This window comes from Cervus canadensis, chromosome 21, assembly GCF_019320065.1.
Source record: "Cervus canadensis isolate Bull #8, Minnesota chromosome 21, ASM1932006v1, whole genome shotgun sequence".
Classification (NCBI taxonomy): domain Eukaryota; kingdom Metazoa; phylum Chordata; class Mammalia; order Artiodactyla; family Cervidae; genus Cervus; species Cervus canadensis.
This window is the reverse complement of record NC_057406.1, coordinates 5,347,233-5,363,820: the sequence shown is the minus strand read 5'-3', so window position 1 is coordinate 5,363,820 and position 16,588 is coordinate 5,347,233. Positions and strand designations below refer to the sequence as shown.

General features: G+C 60.5%; 1 protein-coding gene across 1 annotated transcript in view; it reads right to left on the bottom strand.

Annotated features, from left to right (window-relative positions):
* Nucleotides 1–997: 997 nt before the first annotated feature.
* Nucleotides 998–16,588, bottom strand: part of SULT4A1 (sulfotransferase family 4A member 1) — a 28,824-nt gene continuing 13,233 nt past the window's right edge. The window contains exons 2-7 of the mRNA XM_043441489.1: nucleotides 15,077–15,207; nucleotides 13,832–13,912; nucleotides 11,999–12,125; nucleotides 8,264–8,358; nucleotides 5,241–5,379; nucleotides 998–2,502 (exon numbers count right to left, since the gene is read on the bottom strand). Of these exons, the coding sequence (XP_043297424.1) occupies nucleotides 2,390–2,502; nucleotides 5,241–5,379; nucleotides 8,264–8,358; nucleotides 11,999–12,125; nucleotides 13,832–13,912; nucleotides 15,077–15,207 (686 nt within the window). The 3' untranslated portion in view covers nucleotides 998–2,389. The remainder of the gene's footprint in view (nucleotides 2,503–5,240; nucleotides 5,380–8,263; nucleotides 8,359–11,998; nucleotides 12,126–13,831; nucleotides 13,913–15,076; nucleotides 15,208–16,588) is intronic.

Genomic DNA, 16,588 nt, shown 5'->3' with positions numbered 1-16,588 from the left:
CCAGCACACGCCCCCTCCCCCAGGCGGCGCCCAGCCCCGGGCCCCTCACCTCCCCCTGGTCTCCGCTCAGGGGGCCACTCCTTGTCGAACTCCCTGGTCCTTCAGGAGCGCACGGGTCCCCAATAGCCCACTTGGGCCTGAACACACCGTGGGTTTTATGACATCACTGCCCCACCAGAGCTGGCAGGCCACACAGGCCGGAGACCCCAGTGCCGCCAGCAGCGCCCGCGGCCGTCAGACATGTGTCCTGAGTGGATCCAGGGACTGTGGTAAAAGATCCACAGGGCAGAGCTCCGTGAAGGCGCGCCCCGCCCTGCCTCTCGATTCAGCGGCTCCACCTTTATTATAATCTGCCTGATTTTAGGTGATCTGTAGGTGATTTAGGAGCAGACCCCCCACCCCAGAACATTGCAGACTGGATGTGGGCCCAAGGGGGGGTCTAGGTCATCCCAAACACCAAAATAAATTCTGGGACTTCACCTGAGACCTAAAGGAACTAGTTCATTTGAAAATCAGCATGACTTTTCAAAGAGCCCAGGCTTTTTATCCAATAAAAGAATGTCTTGGACTTCCTTCCCACACGGCATCAGTTAGATGGGCTCTGGAATTCACGGGGGCAAAGGACAGTCAGCAGGTCGGTCTCGACACCACCGTCTGCCTTGTTGAAAGGGACCTTCCCAGACTGAGGCAGAAAGCCCTGGACCCCACGTGCGGCAAAACCTCTTCCCACTTCTCTCCTTCTCCCCCACCCTCCCTCTCACTTCAGCTGCAAAGAGATACCAAAAGGTGATGGGACCAACAGCCAGGGAGAGTCAGCCCTTGGAATGTTGAGTCCTGGTGACCCAGCCCACCTGACTTGGGCCGAGATCCTCACCCCAGGGGCAGCGGACACCTCAGTGGGCTCTCTCTTACCGCCCTGAAATCCACAGGGGACCACAGCGGGGTGCGGGGGGCCCCCAACTCCCCCTACCCCCGTCAGCACAGGCAGGACACGAGGCATGGGATATGTCTTTATTAAAGATGCAAGCAAGCACAGAGAAGTCTCACGTGTGGTGCTCAGTAACACCCATACAGTACTAAAAATAGAAAAATAGAAAACAAATTTCACAGAAAGCAGCCGCCCTCGCAGATACACAGAAAGAAGGTGCTGCCAAGCCCACCGCGCAGTGCCGCGGACCCCTGCCCTGGCCAAGCTGCTCTTCTCGCCAAAACGACTGAAGCACGCACACCCGCCCGTTTCCGGATGGCGCACGGCACAGACCCTCCCGCAGAGGAGGCGACTCCTCTGGCCCCACCACCCCGGGCACATCCCAGCCACGGACAGCGGGACAGCCCGGTGCACAGGGGCCGCGACACACGTGCACGTCGGTGGCCGGCCCTGCGGCTCTCCCGCCGCCTCTTGTCGGTCCTCCGGCCAGGCGTGGGCCGGCTAACGAAGGGGAGGCGGGGCAGGGCGGCCCCCGCCTCCGGTTCCTGGAGCAGCACCGAGGTGACCCTGCCAGCCTATGCGGGCCAAGACAGGGCGCCACACGCACTCAGCGGGTCTCCAGAGCTGAGAGCCGCAGGCCCAGACGCAACAATGAACGGTAGGTATAGACCCAGGAGTTCTAGAAAGTACTATCAAGCCATCTATTTGCCAACATAAGCAGGTATCTGCTTCGGGGAATCAAAGACCCTAGAACGAAAAGTCAGGTTGTGAGCAGGTTCTGTCTCTGCTGGGGAGGGGCGGGGGGGGGGGGCAGTTCTTGGGTCGCTGCGTTGCATGCCCGTCCCGCCGGGTCCTCTGTGTCGGCCTTGGGGTGCTGGCCCGAAGGCAGCCTCTGAAACCCCACCCCGCGAACAGCTCCTGCTGCAACTCAGGGCAGCTGCTGACAACTGAGCGCCACCGGGGAAACTCGGGCCCCCCACCCCAGCCTCACCCCAGACCTCACCAGGGGAGGACAGAATGGCTGTGCGTGTGAACGACAAAAAAAAAAAAGTCAACCCTGAGCACTTCCTACCACCTGGGTGTGGCTCTCCTGAGCCCCTCGGAAATGAACTTTTATTTGGTTTACTAACATTTATTTAGGTTTCCAGTGAAAAGCTCTATAAAATACAATACGTAGTGTGGGTTGTAATAAAGGTAGACACTCTAGTTGCATATGTTAACGGACGTGACACGTGTGGTCCACCAGAACCGCCATCTTTGTGGGCAGACGTTTAGACTTCAAAGGCGAGACAGCTGCTCTGGATCAGAACTCAAACCCGCTTTATCCAACTTCTCGGCCATGTCCCCTCCCTCCCCCGGGGTCTCACTTCCAGAGTCTGTCCAGCAAGAAACAAATGAGCAAACGGGACTCTGAGCTATAGTGTCTGGTACTGTGAGCATGCAAGTGTGCGGTTGCTGATATTACAAATAAAAGTCGAAAGTGAGGTCGCACTTCCCCATCTTCTGCTTGTACACCAGGTCGAACTTCTCGTTCATGGAGACGGTGAAGATGTCTTTCCACAGCCCGACCCTTCCTGCAACACAGACAAGGGCGGGGCGTGCTGAGTTCACTCGCGGTCAGGCCAGCTGCCAAACCACAAGGAGCTGGGGAGAGGGACCTGGAAGGTTCCAGACCTATTCCCGGAGCCCTCTGAACCTGTCCCGTGGGGATCACGACAGCCATGTGAACTACCGGCTAGCTGAGCCCGCTTCCCTGAGTCTGGCCATCCCAGTGTGCTTTCCACTCAGGACCACAGACGTGCAGAGCTGAGGCCCTGGGGAGGGTCGTGGCCGTCCACTGCTGGCCCCCAGCAGCAGGCAGAGTGGGCACCAAGTCCCAGCACCCCCGAGGACAGTGTCCGTGGAGCGGGTCTGCGGTTCAGGTGCCACGCGGGATCTGTGTGCTCCGTGACACCACTACTCACGCAGTTCAACAGCTCCACCAAGGCAGCTGCTGCTGCTGGAAAATTTTAAAAGGGAAATAGAAAGTCATCCCCGAAAAGGCAGAGCGTGTTAGGGTGGGCAGGGAGCTGCCAGGGCCAGGTCAAGGGTGGAGATTTCGAGAAGCCTGCCCATGTGACGTCAGGGGAGAAGTGACAGGGAATAAAACCATCAGAGCTCCCAACTCCACACCAAAACCAGTCCCACCCAGGCCCCCGTGGATGCTCCATCACAGCAACAGGCCTGTGAGGCTTGGTCAGACCCCCTCTACCCGCCCCCTGCAGGACATGAGGGGCCTGGAGCCAACAGATTGATGGGCCGGCACGGGCCTTCCCCTTCTTCGTGAAGGGAGAGAGCTCAAAATGACAAAAACTGCTGAACCCACTTTCCTTAACTACAAGATCTTCGGTTCTGGTCACTATGAATATGTGAAGGAGTCAGGAGCAGGTCCCTGTCCTCCTGTCTGCAGTAAGTGCATCACCCCGAGCACCAAGGCCGCGCTTTTTACACACTGGCCTCGGGGCACTGAGATGCTCGTCTAGAATTCTGTTCACCGTCGGCATCTCTGACAGCAGAGCTCTGACTGTCCCAGCAAGCATCTCTCATTAAGCTGCGCTATTAACAGTCACCCGTCCTGGCAGGACCTGATGTATGAAACTGCAATCCTGCAAACGCTGAGCTAACAAATCCAAAGTGACATGGATTTTCTCTTCGGTGATGAAAAATTATGTCAGTGATGGAGAGGAAAAAATGCAAGAGACTGTTCTTGCTACCCTCTAAGGACAGCTTGGGTCAGAATTAGCAAGCTCTAGACCCACACCACCATATTTTTTTTTCCACGATTATTTTTCTCAGCTGAGGCAGCCAAGAGCTCGTCAGAGGAGTCACCCACCTGGTTTATGATTTGGACTCAAGACAGTGCAATTTATGCTGTGACATGAACCAAATCTAAGCAATGCAGCTGGCTACAAGCCCCTGCATTCTCACCAACGCAAGGAGGTCTTCTGAGCAAAGAGGCAATGTGCTAAAAGAAAACAAAACCAAAGAACTGAAATAAAGTAAAACCAAGGTAAACGATGATAAAAGCAAACACAGCGGAAGGAGCATATGTGCATGCAGTATGTTCTTGACACTTCTTAACCACACGAGTGAACCGAAAGGGGGGCTTCTGGAGAAGGTCACACCCAAGGGTAACAAAACACAGCAAAAGCAAAACTAAAAAAGAGCAAATAAATTTTAAATTATAAACATTCATGAAGATGCAGCCAGGAAATAAACGGCAGGGTGATGTGGCTCGTTAACTAACGTCTTCCCGGAGAGTAGCCCGTCTGCCTTGACAGGAAGGTGCCCAACCGCCTGACCTTCAGGACAACCTGGGAGCCACACGGGTTGGCAACCCGACTGGCCCTCCATACGGGGAGGACGAAGGGCCAGAGCAGCCTGGCCAGGCTACCTCGGGGCTCCTGTCTCCCCTCTGGGCGGCTGCCCGTGGAGTCCGGCGTCATTACCGAGCCCTCCCATCCAACCCGGGAGCTGGGAACGAGCCTCGGCCACGGATGTGAGGTGCCACGGACGTGAACGCCTGAGCCCTTTACCATGAAGCAGCTGCAAACAGCACGAGCCCTGGGGGCACAAACAGCGGCCCCCCGCAGACCGGGGGAGGGCTCCTGCAGGAACGCCTGCCCCGCCTCAGATGGCTCCACCCCAGCACCCCGCTCTCAGGCCAGGAGGACACCCTGGCCTCCGTGACAGCTGCCCGGCCAGCCCTGGAGAGGTCTGCACTTCCTGCTTGCTGTCACTCTCTCACATGCACACACACACACAGACCGTGCGCACACACACACCCCTCACACATACACACAGCACATACACCACAGACCCACAGACCCACACACACACCCCTTCCCCGGGATGCACTGTACCTCACCTATGTGGCTACCTCCCCCGCTCACACGGACCCCCTCGAGCCAGCTGGAGCTCGAGGACGTCGTGTGCACGCTCCGTGCTCCTCAACTCCACAGCCCCAAACCCATCGCCAGGGTGGGGGTCGTCTGAGGAGGCATCTGCCTGAAAACCTCTTGCCCACAGAGCCTGAGACATCCCTCCCCCCGCCCGTGAACTCCGCACCCTCTGCAGGGTCACAGGCCGACTCCAGCGGGGGATCCTCAGTGGCCCTTTTTGGGTTACCTTCTTGCCCCCCACCCCAGGGAGCGGAAGGCTCTGGAGATGTGAGGCTGAACCCTGACTCGGGGCCGGGGGGGAGGACAGGGGTCTGGGAAGCGTGAGGACGCCGGCAGGGCGGGGGCGGGGCCCAGGGCCAGGCGGCGCGTACCCCGGCCCACGGGCAGGGCCTCGGCGTTGCAGCCCTGGTCCACCAGCTGGTGGCAGTGCTCGATCAGCGACTCCAGCTGGGCCTTGTCGCAGGGCACCCCCAGGAACCTGGCCAGCTGCTCCACCATGGTCACCAGGTCCTGGAAGACAAGAGCGGAGACGCGGGAGCCTGTCAGAGGCGGCGCCTTTGCGGAACACCACTCTGGGGACCTCTTATCCGCGGCCTGACTCGAGACAAGTCCTCGAGACAAGCCGGACGCCGGTATCTTCAGGAAATAACGATCCGGGTTAAGTAACTGCCCGAGGGCGCTCAGCTCCCGAGGGGCAGACCTGGTTTCCAGCCCCGGTCCTCCGGGAATCTGGACGCAGACGTGAGGCCCTGACGTAGCGGCGGCCCTGTCCAACAGCAACAAGCGGTAACAAAAAGTGCTGGGGCGCTCTGCCAGGGCAGGACCAGCTCGCTCTCCCCTTCCTTCCACATCATCAGCTGGAACCCAGATGGCACTTAGGAGAGCCTTGAGGAGGTCCCGGGGGACCCCAGACAGGCCCCAGGGCCAGCCCACCTCGCGGGGCAGGAACCTGGCTCACTGAAGATTCGGTGATGCTCGGCACACTGACGGGAAGCCGGCTCTGGGCCCCGGAGCCCCAGCAGTCCCGACGGCACAGCTGCCGCCACCTCACCGTCTCCGAGGGGCCCTGCCCACCTGCTCGCCACACAGCCCCGCCCCTGCAGCCACGTCCTGCCCCGGGAAACACCAAAGCCCCTCACCGTCTCCACCCCAGCAATGCCAAGCCAAGCGTCCTGCCCAGAGCCTGGGCTGTCAGCAGGCCAAACGCGGGCAGTGGCTTGGTCACTTGAGGAGAATGCTAGAGGCTGTCTCCTCCCCCACAGGCCTGCAAGGCAGACGCAGCCTCCCAGCGGGTCTGGAGAAGCAGGGCACAGGGCTGTGCTTCAGCTCTGACATTTCCTGTAAGCTTCGTGCCCTGCTCCCTCGGGATGAAATACTAAGTGACTCAGAAAAGCGAGGCGCTGGGAGGAACCTGCCAGCCAGCACCGGGCCTTGCAGGTGCGTCCACAGCTGGACGGAAGGGCTCCTCCTCACCCCGCCCAGCACAGGGGTGGAGGGAAAAAAGATGAAAAGACAACTCGTGTCTTCTGAGACATGGGAACACCCACAGCACTCTGCTCACAGTCACCCAGAACTGCAACAGCCCAAATGCCCGAAGCCCTGAGTGGATGGACAAATGTGCGATGGTGGACACACTGCCCAGAACATGCTCCAGGGAGCAAGGGAGCTCACCAACGGGAGCAGAGGCCAGACACCAGCACACACCCGCTGGGTGGTCAGCAGCCTGCAAACCACGCCCGCGCCCCCCCCTCCAAGACAGACAGACAGACAGACAGCCTGGACGAGAAACGCATACTCCGCCGCCTCGGCCTTTGCCCTGAGCTGGTCCCCTCACTTCTGACAGGGTGCTGGGTGGTGCTCCACCACCGTCGAAGCAGAAAAATAAACAGGCCTTTCAGAAGCACTGCAGGCCACCCCTAACTCGGGAGCTGCGCACAGCCCGGGCCAGGGCAGGGACCTGGGGGCCTGCACAGGCTGGAGGCGAAGCCCTGTCAGGGGCTCTGGGCCCACCTGGAACCCCGGGGTCCCAGCCGCACCCAACACCCAGGCTCCGCCCTCCCTGAGGGCTCTGCTGTGGGACCGAGGGTGTGGACTCTGGAGCCTTCACCTCACTCCTGCCCCTTAGCACTCACCTGGAGGCACCCACCCCTCAGGACACGCCCCCGAGGCACCCACCCCTCAGGACACGCCCCCGAGGCACCCATCCCTAAGGACACGCCCCCGAGGCACTCACCCCCTCAGGACACTCCCCCGAGGCACTCATCCCCTCAGGACATGCCCCCGAGGCACTCACCCCCTCAGGACACGCCCCCGAGGCACCCACCCCTCAGGACACGCCCCCGAGGCACGGACACGCCCCCGAGGCACTACCCCCTCAGGACACGCCCCCGAGGCACCCATCCCTAAGGACACGCCCCCGAGGCACTCACCCCCTCAGGACACCCCCGAGGCACTCATCCCCTCAGGACACGCCCCCGAGGCACCCACCCCCTCAGGACACGCCCCGAGGCACCCACCCCAGGACACGCCCCCAGGCACTCACCCCCTAAGGACACGCCCCGAGCACTCACCCCTCAGGACACGCCCCCGAAGCACTCACCCCCTCAGGACACTCCCGAGGCACTCACCCCCTCAGGACACGCCCCCCGAGGCACTCACCCTCAGGGAACTCCCGAGGCACTTCATCCCCTCAGGACACGCCCCCGAGGCACCCACCCCCTCAGGACACGCCCCCGAGGCACCCACCCCCTCAGGACACGCCCCCAAGGCACTCACCCCTAAGGACACGCCCCCGAAGCACTCACCCCCTCAGGACACGCCCCCGAGGCACTCACCCCCTCAGGACACTCCCCCGAGGCACTCATCCCCTCAGGACACTCCCCCGAGCACTCATCCCCTCAGGACACGCCCCCGGAGGCACCCACCCCCTCAGGGACACAGCCCCCGAGGCACCCCACCCCCCAGGACACGCCCCCAAGGCACTCACCCCTAAGGACACGCCCCCGAAGCACTCACCCCCTCAGGACACGCCCCCGAGGCACTCACCCCCAGGACACTCCCCCGAGGCCACTCACCCCCCCTCAGGACACGGCCCCCGAGGCACTCACCCCCTCAGGACTCACCCCCTCAGGACCCGCCCCCGAGGCACTCACCCCCTCCGGACACGCCCCCGAGGCACTCACCCCCTCCGGACACGCCCCCAGGCACTCACCCCCTCGGGACACGCCCCTGAGGCACTCACCCCCTCGGGACACGCCCCTGAGGCACTCACCCCCCTCAGGACACAACCCCAACCCTCAGGACACACCCCCGAGGCACTCACCCCTCAGGACACGCCCCCGAGGCGCTCACCCCTCAGGACACGCCCCCGATGCACCCACCCCCAGGCACTCACCCGGTGCATGTCTTCGTACTTGAGGAAAAGCACGTTCGAATCCATGTGGTGCTCCCAGAACTCCTGCACGTGCTCAAACCAGGAGCCATAGCCCACTGTGGACACAAGGGGACAGGAGAGGTCGCAGGGAGGGACGGGGCGGTGGATGGCGGCTCTCTCCTCTGCCCAGCAGCTGTGACGCAGCTCCGGCTCCTCGGACAGCCGCACGTCCCCTGGCCGCCTGCGCCACCGCTCCCTCCCGCCGGCCTCCGCCCCACCTCCCAGACGCCCAAGGCGGGGCCCCACCCGGTGGGGCCTCGGGAAGCAGGACCCTGAGCAGGAAGGCCTCCGTTCCCCGGATGCACAGGCGCAGACTCCAGGAGCTTCTCTGACATGCGGTGACCACAAGAGAGGGCCGACCAGAGGGGCTGGGGCCCAGGGCCAGTCAGCCTGCAGTGGGGGAGGATGGAGCTCGGGGCGGGGGGAGGGGGGCGTGGCTCCAGACAGAGCTGACACGGGGCATCGGGGCATCGCAGACACAGGGAGACCAGCAGCCGCGGCGGGAAGAGGGGCAGCAGGCCGTCCTGACACGCGAGCTCACACCCACACCTCAGCTGGCGCGCCCCACAACCCTCCGGGCTGTGGCCTGGGGCTGGGGTTCCACGGCCACAGGGGACCCATGTACCAGTGTGGCCAGGCCGCTTCACAGCGTTCTTCATAGAAACTACGGATTCTCACCGCCGGTTCACACTGAGACCCCTCACTGTGAGGGCATCTTCCAAGGGGGCTTCCAAGGGATCAGAGGGAGGTCTTGGTCAGAGAACATGGGCCCCCTGAGCCAGTGGGGCCTCGGGGAGCAGGTCTGGCTGGATAATAGGAGCCAGCCAGGAGGGATGGCCACACTGCCGGGGCCCTCACTCAGCTGAGCGCCCATCCGCCTCCCGAACCCCAGGACACGAAGGCCCAAGGCCAGAGGAGCTCCCGGCCTGATGGCAAACAGCAAGGACACTGGTGATGGCCACATGGGAGTGACCAGCACTGGGAGGGAGCCCCAAGGCCTGGGGCGGGTGCCTCCCACGCCGGGCAAGCTTGGAGCAATCCGTGAGGACTGGGCGGGCAGTGCACAGAGGCGGGGGCTGCAAAGGGGCCTCAGAGAAGTGGGGGGGGGCGCGGGTAGAGGGGATCAGAGGCAGACGGCACCATCAGATGGTGGCCAGGCAGGAGGGCAGAGGACGAGGACTTGGATCAGAGGCAGCCGGCCTCTCACACCCTCACTGGCCGTGAGACGGAGCAGGCCCTGAACCTGTCTGCGCCTCCTCCTCCATGAACGGGTTGACAACAGAACCTGCACCCCTCCACCTCCCTACCACTGGGTTGTGGCCCCGAGAGAAGCAGGTACAGGTCTTGGGCACCAGCGGGGGCATTGCTGTGCGTCCTCTCTGGTGGGGGGCACTGGGGGGTCCCACGTGCACCTGCTGAAACCCACCAAGTGGCAGAGCCATGTGTACACACATGACCAAGGCTGGGCAACGGGGACCCCCGACACCAGCCAGCCCGAGCCATCGGCAGTCTGCCATCCTGGCGGCAGGGCGCAGTGCAGCAGCAGCCTAGGCCCGCAGGCCGAGGGGCGTCCTGGGAGTGGAGGTATTGGTTAGGGGGGCGGTGAGCAGAGTAGAAGGCCCTCTTCAGGCCATTTATGGATAAGGAAGGGGGCGCTCTGGAAGGGGAGGTGGGGTGAGTGGGCAGAAATGAATCAACACAGCACAGGCTGCAACCAAAGGCCTTGCTGGGCCCACTGCTGGGTGAACCCTGGCCCCTGCGGGTTTCTGACTCCAGATCTCGCACCCTCCCACCGGCCCAGCACATCCCTGCTCCTCCCACACCTGGAGGAGACCCACACACAGAGGGCCAGGCCAGCCTTCCCGATCTTCAGCATGGGGGGTGAGTCCAGAGAAGGAAGGGACCTGACCAACTCACTGGCAGGCTGGTGACCCTGGGGGCCCTGAGCAGACCCTCCCAAGTCCAGGCCCACAGCTGGCACGCAGATTGGCACCCTGGGACTGAGTGGTCCAGTGGGCATGGACTTGGAGACCAGAACACCCGCACTCTCCCAGAGAACATTTGCAGACAGATAACCAGGGCCTGAGGATAGGGCGGTGGGGGGTGGGGGAGACTTGGGGACAGGGAGGCCGAGAGGACAGGGGACACAGGTACTCCTCCACCCTGCTCCTGTCCCCTGGCACTTGGGCCCAGGCCCCCCCCCACCCCCGCCCTGCAGTGTGTGTGTCACGACCCCTGACACAGGCCTCGGGGCACTGCGCCCCGGCTGGCAGCGGGCAGTGAGTTTCACTGCCTCTTCTGCACGGCACTCAAGCTCTTCAGCACCTTGGACAGAGAAGGCAATAAGGCAGGGAATAAGCGGGACCAGGTGCTCGGGTGCAGGGGCTTTGGGGGAACACAGCAAGCGTGCGCAGCCTTGAACATCAGTGCTGGGCAGCGCCGTGACCTTCAGGAGATGGAGGAGCCTGCAGTGGACGACTTATAACTGCTCCAGCCTGAGCAGGGAGCTCTAAGGCCTGCACCGCGGGGCAGTGTGAACACGGTGGACACCCACTGTTTCCAATGGTGGTGCTCCCGTGCCGGCGGCTGCTTTAAAGGCAGGAATGCAAACCAGGACTTAAGACACAGCTTTGGGAACCAAATGCCTGACAGACCAGGAGGGGCCTGAGCCAGCTGATGGGCTGGGGGGACGGGAGGCTGAACAGAGGCCTTCAGCAGGTTCCCAGGGCCTTAAGGCACAACTGCTGGGGCCACCTACACTTGTCCCTTCCCATCCGGGGTCCCTCCTCCCCAGGCCGGGCTGAAGCAGAGACGCAAGGGCAGGGACAAGAGGGCCTCAGGCACTGTGGGGAGCTCACTCAGGAGGTCTGGTCTTTACCCAGGCTCCAGTTCAGCCGCCCCAGGTCCCATGTAAATTTGGGGCGCTGAGCTCTTGGACTGCCTCTATGCGCTTTATCATGCTCCTGCCACATTATCTCACTGCAGAACCCCTGCCCTGCCTGGGCTGGACAAATGGACAAGCAGGCTGAGGGTTCCCCAAGGGGAATAAGACAGGAAGTGTATTTGCAGGAGTCTCCGGACAGACTTAGTTACTCTCCTGGGCACAAAGGCTGAGGCAGCAGGGTGTGCAGAGAAGCCAGGGTTGGCAGGTGGGGGAACAGAACCAACTCCATGGCCAAGGGGACAGCTCCCGCCCTGGTCCACTCCTCCCTAGGGCGGGCAGACACGGATGGAGGGGCCCTGGCATGCTCCGCCCGGGCCCAGGCCTCTCCCCAGGAACATGCTTCCTGCCCAGAGCACTGTCCCGCCCCTCCCTCGGAGTGAACCCCACCTGCCACACCGGCCTGGGGCTGGTGGCCACGCCTGACCCTCAAGTCCAGCTGAAGGCTAGGGGCCCTCACACGAAGTCCCGGCCTCGGGTACCAGTAACAGAGGAATCTAGGCCACTATTCCCACAGCTTGGAATCCAGGCAAGGATACAGATGCTTTAACCAGGGGACTTCTCAGAACCCCAAGGGTGTGGGGAGAGAGATGGGCTTTGGCGTCAGAGGCCCGGTCGGCCTGGCACAAGCTTCCTGAGCCCCCTCAGCCCGAGCTCCATGGCCCACCAGCAGGGAAGCAGGCCGGCCCCATGGTTATCACAGTACTAGGGTGATGGGAAGCACCCCCGCAGGAGCATCACACACAGACACTCACACTTGTCATTCATGAACCTCCGGCAGAACTCCTGGAACGTGCCTCGGTAGCTCATGGTCCGCAGAGAGCGGTGGAACTGGTAATAGGACACCACCAGATCCTTGGGGTTCCGGGCCATATATATGACCTGCAGTGGCGGGACGGGGGGTGGCAGTTAGGGGGAGGAAGGATGGACAGGGGGACAGACAGACAAGGTTAGTCTGCGATCCTCCATTCCAGGCAGGCCACCCAGAGCAGGTTCCACTGACCTACAAACTACTCTTCTACCCCATTACCCAGTGAGGTCAGCCCTTCACACACCAGGACCAAACACCTTCTCACTGTTGATCTGTTTCAGCAGAGATGTACTCCTGTCCACAGGACAGCATCAGCTAGGACAATTACTTGCCTGTTTGATCACATTTCTCTCCTCTAGCACTAGTTTTTTTTTTAATTAAACTATAGTTGACACTTTAGAGAAGACTCTTGAGAGTCCCTTGAACTGCAAGGAGATCAAACCAGTCAATCATTAAGGAAATCAGTTCTGAATATTCATTGGAAGGACTGATGCTGAAGCTGAAGCTCCAATACCTTGGCCACCTGATGCAAAGAACTGACTCATGGGAAAAGACCCTGATGCTGGGAAAGACTGAAGGCAGGAGGAGAAGGGGACGACAGGGGATGAGATGGTTGGATGGCATCATCACCGACTCAATGGACGTGAGTTTGAGCAGGCTCTGGGAGTTGGTGATGGACAGGGAGGCCTGGCGTGCTGCAGTCATGGGGTCATAAAGAGTCGGACACAACCGAGTGACTGAACTGAGAGTTGATATACAGTATTATACATGTCACATGTATAAAATACAGTGACTCAAAATTCGTAGAGTATACTCCTTTCACATAAAGTATTTGCTATGTTCCTCATGTTGTACAATATACTCTTGTAGCTCATTTTATACACGGTGTTGCTGTTGCTCACTTGCTCAGCGGTGTCCGACTCTGCGACACCACGGACGGCAGCAGGCCAGGCCTCCCTGTCCATCACCATCTCCTGGAGTCTGCCCAAGTTCGTGTCCATTTTATGCAATAGTCTGTATCTCTTAATCCCCATTCCTATTTTGCCCTGCCCTCTTCCCTCTCCCCACTGGTAACCACTGGTTTTCTTTTTATCTGTGAGTCTGGTTGTTTTTATTACATTCACTGGTTTGTTGCAGTTTTTCAGATTCCACTGAAAAAATATAAAGTGATACCAAACAGTATTTGTCCTTCTCTGTCTGACTTAGCATAACGTCTCCCAAGTCCAGCCCCACTGTTGCAAATGGCAGAATCCCCTTCTCTTTTTACGGCTGAATGGTTTTCCACTGTATGTATCTACCAAACCCTCCATATCCATTCATCTGATGACGGGCACTGAGGGTGCTTCCGCAGCTTGGCTATTGGACACTGGGCTGCTATGAATGCTGCAGTGTCTCTAGGACTACTTTAAAATCAGCAGAAGACAGAAAAATTATGGTCCTGACCCTCCTGGTGATGAGAACTACAGACCTCAAACATCTCATGCAGTTGAGAGAACAGAAAAAAGCAGAGGCAATGAAAGCAGTCTTGAGTCCTTAGGTCTTAAACAGGCAGAGGCTGAGCCCTGGCTGGTCAAGTTCAACTGTGAGGAAGAACCTAGATAAGCAACATGGATATAAAACACTAATGACAAGGCTCAAGGACATCTCTCCGGGGGTCCCACCCCACCAAGGTTCTCTGGGAACTCATGCCTGTGACAGACCACCATTTGGACTGGCACACAGGCCCCTGGTTCCAGGAGTGGGGAGCCGCTGGGAGCAGCGGGGAGCCAGGGGTTACCTTGGAATCGCCGTTGTGGAGGTCGGAGGGCAGGAAGCGGTAGGGGAGGTGGCTTTTGATGAGGCGGGGAGATGTCAGTTCCTGCGGCAGGCAGAGAGGGGAGGCGGTCAGAGGAGGACACCCAGACTTCCTGACTGGCCCGGGCCGGTGGGGCCTCGGATGAGTCAGGACCAGCACCCCCACCCAGAACCTTCTCCCTGAGATACGACCCCCAGCCCTGCCCAGGCTGGACCCTGGGGGACAGACACGAGTCAGACATGGGCACCCACAGCCTGAGTCTAAGTGTACCAGCAGGGGTCGGCTCAGGGGACTGCTCAGAGAGCGGGCTGCAGCCAAGAGCGGCCGCAGGACGGTCCATGACGGGCCACGGAGGAAACAGAAGCACAGGGCGGGGGGCCGCTGGGCTCTGCAGTGGTCTCAGTGCAGGGCTCCCCGCTGCTCCTGGCCGCGCCCGGCCCCTCCATCGGCAGCGCTCCACCCCAGGCCCTGACTCGGGGGTTCGCGCCAATAGGCCCCAGCCCGTCCACGTCACTCCTGTCTGGTGGAGCCGCCCTTCGACCCCTGGGACCCTCGGTTGTCCTCTCCTGTGGGCTCTAACTGCTGCGAGGGCTCTGACGTCACACGGTCAGCTCAGTTCTGGGCGGGACCCCAAGGCCAGGAGCAGGGCAGCAGCGGCACCCACCCAGCTCCACCGGGAGGGTCGGCAGGCGGCAACATGAACGCTGACCTGGGGAAGGGTGCTCTCAGAGCTTCAGAATGCCCATCTCACGGGAGAATGGAGCGGGGCTGGGGGGGGCACACGGGAAGTGAGGCCTGAACTGAGAGGTGGCGGAGGGGAGGGTACAGGGCAAAAAGCCCAGATAACATCTGAGGGGTAGACCGGACGGGACTCGGGGATGTTTGTTTCACTCTTGGTACCAAGTATTTATGATGCAGACACATCCTACCCAGTCCCCGCCAGGCAGGATGAACCACAGCAGGAGGCCCCTCCCACCCCCCCTCCCCCCGCCCCCCCTTACTGCCAGCAGCTGCCTCTTTTCCTCCTTGAAGTCACCCCCATCACCCACTGGTTCAGGTCCAGGGTCACCTGGCAGGTCAGGCCAGCAGTCTCTCCCCGCCGGCCACCGGGGTCCCAGGAGCTCGCTGCTCTCCTTCCAACCACAGGGGCCTCAGGAACCCCTCGGAAGCAACCACAGGAAGGCCCCACGGGGGTCACATGGGCTGTGACGCCTGCCCCGAGCCCACCTTGATGATGTCCAGGCCTGGCTGAGGGTACTCCAGGACCGGGAGCTGCTCATCGATGTTCATCAAGCCGATCTCGTCAGGGTCAGCCCCCTGGCTCACCAAGTAGACCACTTCCTGCAGCAAGCTGGTGCCTGGAGGGAGAGAAGCTGGTGAGGGGGTGCTTAGAAGGAAGCCCGCGGGCCAGCCCTGCTCTCGGGGGAGCACCGACCACCCCAGAAAAGGGCTGAAGGGCTGCAGGTTTTGCAGGGAGGTCTCGGCAGTGTCTTGAGTCAAGTGCGGGAACACTGGCCTCAGCACAAGACCCTGGCCTTAATGAGACCTCTCGGGGTGACTGGCTGAGCTGGCCTTTCTGGGCTCCTGTCTTCTCAGCACCAAGTGCAGACAGGAGATTTCGCAAGGCCACCATGACGGGTGAACAGGACGCACGGTGCCTGCCTCCCCCAGGGACTCGAGGACTGTGATGAGTGCGTGATTTCAGTCCTGGGCTTCCAGAAGCTGAATTTCCATTTACCCAGGAGTGATGAGGGTCCAGGGGAATGACTGGCCCATCAATTACTATTTACAGTGAAAACCACGTCTCCGGGTATCTACTAAAGTGTAACACGTGTCTGACCTATAACTAGAGAGATGTACCAGGACAACTCCGAGAGACAAGGGCCAGAAGAGCCCCGCAGAGTTATTCAGAAGAGCAAAACATGGAAGCAGTGACAGATTTCCTCTTCTTGGGCTCCAAAATCACCACGGATGGTGACTGCAGCCATGAAATCAGAAGACATTTGCTTCTCGGCAGGGAAACTACGACAAACCTAGACAGTGTGCTGAAAAAACAAGAGATATTACTCTGCCGACAAAGATCCCTAGTCGAAGCGATGGTCTTCCCAGTGGTCACATACGATTATGAGAGATGGACTGTAAAGAAGGCAGAGCACTGAAGTATTGATGCCTTCGAACTATGGTGCTGGAGAAGACTCTTGAGAGTCCCTTGGACAGCAAGAAGATGAAACCAGTTAATCTTAAGGGAAATCAACCCTGGATACTCATTGGAAGGACTGATGCTGAAGTTGAAACTCCAGTATTTTGGCCACCTGATGTGAACAGCTGGCTCACTGGAAAAGTTCCGGATGCTGGGAAAGATTGAGGGCAGAAGAAGAGGGCATCAGAGGATGAAATGGCATCACCGACACGATGGACATGAACTTGGGCAACCTCTGGCAGATGGTGAGGGACAGAGAGGCTTGGCATGCTGCAGTCCATGGGGTTGCAAAGAGTCGGACACGGCTGAGCGACTGAAGAACAACCACCAGGACCACGCTGAAAGACACGGCCCAGGACAGCCCTGCAGGTTCCTCAGAAGAGCAGACCTTGGGGACGACGGACACGCCGGTGAGCAGCAGGGGGAGCGAACCGGCCCTGAGACTCGGACAATGGGAACCAGGCAGCAGGGGGAGCCGCAAAGGGCCGCAGTGCCCGGCAGGGCTGGGTCCAGACACGACGCTGAGCACAGCGAGTGAG